The following is an 8795-nucleotide window of genomic DNA, read 5'->3' on the forward strand; positions in this document are numbered from 1 at the left end:
AGCCTGCGTCTCGGTGCTCGGCGCTCAAGCGGTGCCGCTAGTCCTCTCTTGCTTGCCCCCGTTCGTCTTTCAGGTTCAGACGAAGCCTTGTGCACGTGATCTGGAAATGTGTCGGCTCGGCGCTCGGGTAAGCTCTGCGAGCATGGAGTGTTTGAGGGAAACGCCAAAACAACAACAACCCGACACGTCGACGTGCGTTGTCTGCTGGACTGTATTGTCCGAGCCTGACCCGATGCATCGTCGAAGCGTGCGCGGTCTCACACTGCTGGCATTCATATTGCTGTTGTGCCGATGGCCGTGGCACGGACAAGTTCCCGATTCGGAAAGGACGCGATAAAAGCCGACGCCACTAGTATTACATTAAAAAGGACCGACGTCTGCCAAGTTTGTCACTTAAACATCAGGCCGTCCGAGATATGTTTTACAAGTTGTCTTGCAAACGATACGGCACGTGTGGTATACAGGCAGTTGGTGTAAGAGGGAAATAAATAATCATAACATCAGACAGCATGTGGTCAGTTTTACAGTCAAAGTAAAAAAGAAAGAAGCAAAGAAGAAAAAAAGAGAAAAAGAAAAAAAGGCCCTTGTATTAGCTCGTGAGCATGCTTACGATTTTATTGTTGAATGCCCATTCCTTCGTCATCAACATATTGGCATCAACAAAACGTCGGAGTGCTGCCTTTACAAACGCCGATGCCGCGTGGCAGGCCATAGGACATCGGGGCCAAGGTCGCCTAACGCCGGGCGGCATGGAATGAGAGAACAAGGACCGGCAGACTACATCTGACTGATCCCTATCGGCTGATACGGCACTCTGCGTGGTAATACTGCGTCTCGCCGGTGTCTACAATATGTTTGATTCTTTCAAATAACAGTTTATTAACTCTGGTGACTCTCACAGCAACCTTCGTCTCATGTCACTAGATGATGGACTACAGGGGATTGCCCACTTGTAAAAAAGCGAGAAAGCAGCTTTTAATGGAAACGGATTTATAAGAAAGGCTATATAAGAAAATCAAATGGGGTATATCGTACACCGTGCCTATGCTGTAGACAAAGGGGGCTGCCGCTCATCAGAGCTCTAAGAAGACGAAAACGAAAATGAAAAGCAGACTAGAGAAAGAAGAAACATAAAAACCGGAGCCCGTAGATGCCGATAACCTCCTATCCCCGTCCCAATGACAGAGGGAATCGCCCCAAGCACGTTCCATTCGGGTTTATCTCACCAAAGGTTGCGCTATTCCGTCGTCACGCTACTATCTCCGGCCCGGTACGTTGCTGATGATGCTGCCGTTCCGGCTGCTGAGGCTGGCCGTGTCACTGCCCTTGTCCTCGACCTCGACCGTCACGCTCGTGACCGTGTCGCATTGTCTGTTCGTTAGCAGTGTGCAAGGTCTGTAAGTGCAGCGTGGAAGAGAAGAGTCACGGGAAAAAGGAAGCGGGTGCACGTACATGGCCATGCCCATAATCTCGCCGGCGCCCGAGCCGAAGCCCTTGAGCGACGGCTGGCTGGTGTTCTTTGCGTCGCCGCTCCGAAGGCTGCGCAGGCGCGCGCCCGCGACGACCTTGTCGTTCCAGCGGCGCCACCGCTTGCCCTCGTGGCACTTGTTGTCGGAGCCGTCGCCGCCCGAGACAAAGACGACGTTGCCAAACTTGCGACCGACGGGGGTGCGCATAAAGGCAAAGGTCTCCAGGCCGGTGTCCTGGCTCGGCGGGGCCTCGCCCGAAAAGACAATGGAGCGGCGCGTCGACGAGTACAGGGCGACGTCGAGCCAGCCGGCCGAGGCGATCATGGCGCCGGCGAAGCAAAAGTACGCGAGGCTGACGTCGTGGCCGGCCATGGAGGCGATGCGGCCGGCGGCGAGGGGCATGGTGCAGAGCACGTAGATGAGCGGGTAGAGCAAAAAGGTCGGGTGGCGCGCCGAGCTGGGGATGGGCGGCAGGCGCTTGGCGCTCATGTCCGTCATGGTCGACCGGGGCGAGCTGGGCATGGGCGGGGTTGCGGAGGCGGCCTTGTGGGCGGACGCAGAGCCGCTGACCACCGACGCCGACGACGAGAGAATGCCGGCGGCTGCCGCCCCGTTGGGGTCCGGGTTCGGGTAGTGCTCGCCGTGGCTCTGGGCCAGGCAGCACGTCTGCGAGTGCTTGCTGTGGCGGTGCAGGTGCAGGAAGATGACCAGATAGATGATGGACGTCAGGGCGAGCGCCAAGAAGATCCACAGATAATGCAGATACAGGCGCAGGTCCTGGAAGGCCGAGTTGATCCAGCACCAGGCCCCGGCGCGCACATACAGCCCGCCGCGGCCTTCGCCGTTGTTCGTGACGATGATGCCCAGCAGCGCCGTGCCATAGACAAAGCCCCAGAGGGCAAAGAGGACCGAGTAAAAGCCCCAGGTCGGCAGGCGGTAGCCGCGCACAACCCCGAGATACGTGTGCATCGCAATGGCCGTGATGAAGACACTGGAGGCCAGATCGCCGGTGGACACAAACCAGCCCTGCACCCAGCAGGTGGGCGTGCCGACGGCCACGGCGTTTGACGTCAGCCACTGCACATTGAGCGAGAAGGCGAGCGCCTGCTGGATGTCGGCAAACAGCAAGTTGTAGATGAGTACGAGAAACTGGTTGGGTGGCTCTTTGCGAAGCCGTTTCCAGATGCCGTCCTGCATGGATGACGACGATTGGCCGCCCGGCGCAATGTCATCGTCCTTTTGCGGGCACAGGTGGGAGTCGGGCACGAGGAAGCCGTTGACGTCGGATGTGGTGGGTGATTCTGGGAAGGACGAGGGCGTGAAGCGCTTCGCAGCTTGGGCGGCTTCGTCGCTGGGCGTCGCTGGTGGGTTGAGCTGCCAGCGGATGAGCTTGTAGGTGAGGTAGAGGAAGAGGGTGAGGCTGGTCAGGAACGAAGCAAAGCCAAAGGTGGCAACGGCCCCGAGGCCATGAACGAGGACCGGTGGCAGAGGCGAAATGGTTCCGCGGGCGTCTTCCGAGTCGTAGATGTTGGGTGTTTGGTCGAATGCCCCCGAATGAAAGGCAAGCGGACCGGTGTGCCCCATGATGGGCGTGAGAGCGCGGTTGGCGGACAAGATACGATGAAAAGAATAAAGGTCGTCCTGCGAGAGCTGTATCTGTCCTGTGGAGCCGCAGCCACAAAAGCAACTAATTAAAAAGTGTTAAAATCTATAAAGTAACGACCGGCTGGGGCGAAGGAGAAGAGAAGGAGAATGTCGGTGTCGGTATCGATCACATTGACGGCAATGTTGTTGAAAGAATGTTAAATGTTAAAATGCGAGCATTAAAAATAAATAGAAGGCAAACAAGGTGCTCCCAAGGCCAGGGGAGGCTAAAGAAAAGAAGAAAGGAGGAGGAAGAGATGGTAGAGGTGCTTGTATTAGGACATAGTCTTGAGAGTTCTACCGTGAGCAAGCACAAGGCTGAAGAGAGTTGGCGATGTGACGATGAAGACGAGGTCGACAAGCGGGACTGGGGATGACGAGTGGAAGTAGAAAAACGAAAAGGACAGGAGACGACGAGTCCACTTTCAATGGAAAGGCGACAAGGACGAAAGGCGAAAGAAGGAAAGAACAGGAAATGAGAGGAGAGACCGGGAGGGGGGAAACAAGCTTGTTTTCTACAAAAAATCTCCGGTGAGCTTGGCACTGTGCCAAGAGATATCACAGTAGTGCCCAAGAAGAAAAGAGAGAGAAAAAGGCAAAGTCGAAAAAGAGAAGGCCTCGTCTTCGGGATAGGCGCCGTGGGGGGAGGATGGAGTACTGGTGTTTGATGTGACCTGTGTTGATCAAGGTACACCCTCAGAGACAACCGATGTAGGACGGCGTGAATAGCAATGTGTGTGCGGCATCACCTGGAACTGAACATGTTCGGGAGGAGTATGGGGACAGCCTCGAGAAGCACGCAACCGCCAACACGAAGGATTGGGGCATACCATTGGCCGCCGTAACGACCAGAAGCAACAGGATACAGACACACAAGGGGACAGGGCGGACGAGTTCACGACGACAGCCCTGCGCGGCCTCGCCTTGTTCCATCCTCGTTCCACATTGGAAATAGGCAAAAGACCAAAAGACTGGACGACACTGGCTGGCCAGCGGTACAATCGAAGCAAGCCGGCATGGGACCCACCCTGTTCATGCTGTAGCCGTTGGCGATGTATGGGTTATATGTTGTGCTGTGCATTGTACGACTCTTTACCCCAGAGGTTCCTTCCTCCTTCCTTCGCCCTTCAGACTGCAATGTTCTGTAACACGGCTGCCGGTCGTTTGGCAGCGCGGACTTCTCCTCTCTCTCCTTATTTGTCTGCTGTCTTTGACGATTGCTGTCTGGGCTGGCGCGGCGGGCGATCCATCGTCTCGTCCTGGCGATCATTGGTACGATTTGGGAGCCCCCGCATAATTCGGGAGACGAATAGACCAGACCGTGCAGACAGGCGAGACAAAGACGAAATTCCTAACCCCTGCTGCTCGAACAGCACATAAGTCTTGTCCGTGAGTGCACCAGCTTTTCTGTGGCAAGTGCACGAACAGGTATGCTGTTGGAGTATCTACTTGCAAATTATTAATAGAAATATACGACGTGGTGGTGAATCGTGTCTTGATGATTGTGTTGAACGTCAAAGTTGACACGGCTCTCAGCCAATACTACCGCAGCCCACATCGAAAAAGCTGACAGGGGACAGCGTCTCACCACGGCACAGGCAAAGAAACCCATTCTCGGAAGCAAAGAAAAGCAAAGAATGACTTTCATCCCATCGATTTAGCCAAAATCAGAAATATCGTCTCCGATGTCCACGGTTTCCACAGTTTCCATAGTTTACCGACCTTGAGCCCCGTCGGAGCCGTGTCCACATCATGATTGCGACGATGGCCCCCTGTCGAGGCAAAGAAGCTTTGACCAGACTACAAAGTCCTAAAAACGTACCCAGACAGATCCGCAAGGCCTCGCATTCTCTGGTCTTGCGATTTTCTTGTCTCTTTTCCCAGAGTGACTTGCATTGCCGTCTGCTGTCGGATCTGCAGAGTTGACGTCTCGGAGAATTTTGGTCCCAGTCTTTTTGGTATCTCAAGGACGGAATACCCTTCCTTCTCTTCGTTCTCCTCCTTCTCCTCCTTCTCCTCCTTCTCCTTTTTTTCTTGGTTTTGTTTTACTTTACCTTTCCAGATAATGCTGTTCTCATTGAATTTGTCCTCCATTTATCGCAACTGTCCCTTGGTTGTGTGATACGGGTAAACTGCATTTCTATGTTTCTTTTTTACGGCAGACCTCGATTCTCAACCCAGCACATTGACCGCCTGTCGTCTATCCAATGGCAAGACCGCGTGCGGCGGGATTGGTAGGACCATGATGTAATTAGCTGTACTTCGTACGGTACTTTGGGTCCACAAAACTGCGCTAGCGGGCCGCTATATCAGGGCCGAGGCTTGCGGCGCGCCGGGCGGGGCGGGGAGGTGCTATGGGCGGCACATGTAGTTAATTCGCCTGCCGTCGGGTAGCTGACTGAGAAACGAGAAAATGGTGAAAATGCAACCCCCCTCTTGTCGGCAACGCTCTTCCCACCCACCAGCCACTGTCGATACAGGAACAATCTGACGATCGACGACTCCAGGGATGCCGGTCTGGCTGTCGTATCCATCGCGGCCGACGCGCGGCCGAGGCAGTCCGCCGCCGCCGCCGCCCACAGCAGCGACGAAGCACTGCCTCGTCTATTTCGTGCCGGGCAACCCGGGTTTCATCGACTACTACGAGCCGTTTCTGTCGACATTGCGGGCCCGTCTCGACGAGGTGGAGGACACGAAGCGAGCAAGCAGCGGTGGCCGCGACGATCTGCGTTTCCACCTTCTGGGCCGCAACTTGCTGGGCTTCGATGACGGCGACGACGGCGGTGGCTCCTACGGGCCCGGCCCGTTCGACCTGGACACGCAGACCCGTGCCGTCTGGGACACGGTGGCAAACGCACGCGTCGACGTAGGGGCCCAGGGCGGGCCACGGCACGGCACCGCGTTTGACGAGGTGGTGCTGATGGGCCACTCGGTCGGCAGCTACATTGCCCTTGATGTGTTTCGCCGGCAGCAGGCCGCCCACCCGAAAGGCCGTCGCAGAGGCCACCGCAACCACCAAAAGACGCACTCGCCATCCGAATCGGACAAGGTCGTGCCCGTCGGCGGCACCGGGCACCTCAACCTGCGGCTGGGCGTTTTGCTGTTCGCCACGCTCAACCATCTGGCTCTGTCGAAACGCGGCCAGAAGCTCGAGCGCGTCCTTCTGACCACACCCGTCGTGTCCGCCTGGGCCGACGTGCTCGCCCAGGCCGTCGTCTGGTGGCTGCTGCCGGTGTGGCTGCTTGCGGCCGTCGTGCACTATGTGCTGCGTTTCCCACCGCATGCAGCGGCCGCCACGCTGCGGTTTCTGACCAGCCGCGGCGGCGTCCGCCAGGCTCTGTTCCTGGGGCGAGACGAGCTGCAGAAGATTGGTCCCGATGAGTGGGAAGACGAGCTGTGGGAAGTAGCAGCTGCTGGTGGTGACGAATACGGCGAACGGGGAGACAACGGCAAGCACGCGCGGCCCAAATTCGTCATCCTGTTTGGCGAAGACGACCACTGGGTGGACAACGGCGTGCGCGACGAATTCATTGCGCGGCGGAACGCGCACGCGGCAAGCCGGACGCAGATCGTGCTAGACGAGCGCGGATGGCCGCACGACTTTTGCATTTGTAAGTGCAGTTGCTGTGCTGATCGTCTTGGACGAGAAGATCATTGATACTGACGTACGCTTCAGGGCATGGTGAAGAAGTGGCCGAGACGGTAACGACGTGGCTGGATGATCTGGCTGAGTCGTTGTAACATTTACGTTAATAATAGAGGCCGGGGAGGGGATGGAAAGACGGGCCTAATTATATGTACAGCGAACATGTCCATCCGTTGTCAGCCGAGGCGAGTGCGTAGATGTAGATAATTCTGGTGAGAAGGGGCGACAGAACTACATACACGCCAGACGGAGTAGACATTGCTAGATATGCAGTTGAATAGATTCTCCAAAAGTCTGATTGATAGGTTCTGAATTAAACCAATTATGCCCAAAGATAGAGAAACGCCTTGAAAACAATATCGCCTCCTGATTGGGAATTTGAAGCCAATCGGCTGTCCCAAATCCATGCTCGCTGACCCTTTTTTTTGTTTCGTATCTTCGCTCACAGATAAATGTGATCTGTGGCCCAGATGAAGACGTGCCATCCCAGAAATAGACTACATAAAATCGTAAACAAGAATGCAGAAGCATGCCTGTGTCCCACTTCACGCCAATGAAACAAACGCAACCCATTTGTGTCCCACACAGAAAACCCAAAACAGAGATCCTACCCACGAGTTGCCTGCTAATGTGTAAAACTTGAACAAGGAATGAGAGAATGCAGAAATGAAAAGAAAGAAAAGGGGGACATGGCTGCTTGGCAGCCCGTCTCATGACACATTTTGCATACTGTACGAGTGCCGTCGAGAGTGCATCTCGATGTCGTCCTCGCTGACGGTATCGTCCAAGTTGATCGTCCCGATCACGGCCCCTCCGGCTTTGGACAGACCCGGCTTGTTGCTGATGCCGCTGGGCAGCGCCGACGACGCCGGCGTCGTTCGCGAATGCGAGGAAGACGCGGCCCGTGATGGAAAGGACAGGCCGGCCGAGCCGCTGCCCCGGAAGCCATAGCCATAGGGCGGCGGCGGTCCCCGGTTGCGTCGACCGTTGACGCTGGCAGGGGCGTCTGCGCGGGTGTTGGCCGGAGCAGGTCCGTTCTCCAGGTCCAGCCCCGGCGACACGGAGACGGGCGTGTTGTTGCAGCTGTCGTTGTCGGGCCGCTTGGAGGCAGGGACGGTCCCCGACATGCGCAGCGAGGGGGCCATGCGCTGGATAAACGTAGAGGCGCCGCGGATCTCGGTGGCGAGAACGCGCAGGGCCGGGATCGAGGCGGCCATGATGGACACGGCGCACTCGGCGAAGCCCCAGACAACAAAGGGGGCGCCCTTGTACGTGAAGTCGGGGTTGCCCAGGCTCGGGATCATGGCGGACTTGGCGATGCCCGTTGCGCAGGCACTACGCTGTTAGATGGGGCCAGAATGACAAAGGTTCTGTTGCATCACAAGCAAGAGTACTCACAAGACCCCCATGGACATGGCCAGGGCCACGCCAATCTTCTCGCGCCGGTACATGCGGCACCGCAAGAGGATGCGCCACGGCAGCAGCGCCAGCGCCAAGTCGCAAAAGGCCGAGTAGGAGCCGACGACGATGCCGTAGATGACGGCCACGCTGGCCGACCAGCACTTGCCGTGCACCTGGACGGGCGAGCTGCACGAGACAAACAGAAACGCGGCGCTGAAGGGCATCAAGACGTGCAGCGAGACGATAATGGCCCAGATGAGCCGCTTCGTCCAGCCGTCGGTGAGACGCAGCAGCGTAATGGCAAAGGACGTCTTGCTGAAGACGGACGAGAGGATGGAGAAGAAGCCGGACAGCATGCTGTAGATGCCGTAGCGCTCGAGATTGCGCGGGTCGAACTCGTCAAAGTGGCGGCCGAAGCCGAGGGCGACGTTGGCGCTCGTCGCCGAGGCGCTGACCGCCAGCAGGACCCAGGAGGCGAGCAGGAAGTAGTCGTCGAACCAGAGGCCGCGGTTGCGGAAGACTTTGCAGTAGATGCGGAGGCCGAGGAAGATGCCGGCCACCGCCTGGAGTGTCCAGAGCGACGCGTCGACGTACGGCCCGCGGTTGTCGAGTCCGGCATTGTCGGCATTAGCCAT

General features: G+C 57.0%; 3 protein-coding genes across 3 annotated transcripts; 1 reads left to right on the top strand and 2 right to left on the bottom strand.

Annotated features, from left to right (window-relative positions):
- Window positions 1-1256: 1256 nt before the first annotated feature.
- On the bottom strand, window positions 1257-3053 carry SPBR_02600 (uncharacterized protein; the record flags this gene model as incomplete). Its single annotated transcript, XM_040760903.1, has 2 exons — window positions 1257-1371; window positions 1453-3053. The coding sequence occupies 2 exons, from the start codon at window positions 3051-3053 to the stop codon at window positions 1257-1259; spliced, it is 1716 nt and encodes a 571-aa protein (XP_040620546.1).
- A 2569-nt stretch (window positions 3054-5622) lies between these two features.
- Window positions 5623-6854, top strand: SPBR_02897 (uncharacterized protein; the record flags this gene model as incomplete). Its single annotated transcript, XM_040761200.1, has 2 exons — window positions 5623-6724; window positions 6790-6854. The coding sequence occupies 2 exons, from the start codon at window positions 5623-5625 to the stop codon at window positions 6852-6854; spliced, it is 1167 nt and encodes a 388-aa protein (XP_040620547.1).
- Window positions 6855-7469: 615 nt separating this feature from the next.
- On the bottom strand, window positions 7470-8795 carry SPBR_02842 (uncharacterized protein; the record flags this gene model as incomplete). The annotated part of the gene is made up of 2 exons (XM_040761145.1): window positions 7470-8094; window positions 8158-8795. 2 exons carry the CDS (start codon window positions 8793-8795, stop codon window positions 7470-7472), a joined length of 1263 nt encoding a protein of 420 aa, XP_040620548.1.

Source organism: Sporothrix brasiliensis, assembly GCF_000820605.1.
Source record: "Sporothrix brasiliensis 5110 chromosome Unknown Cont17, whole genome shotgun sequence".
In the NCBI taxonomy this organism is placed as follows: Eukaryota; Fungi; Ascomycota; class Sordariomycetes; order Ophiostomatales; family Ophiostomataceae; genus Sporothrix; species Sporothrix brasiliensis.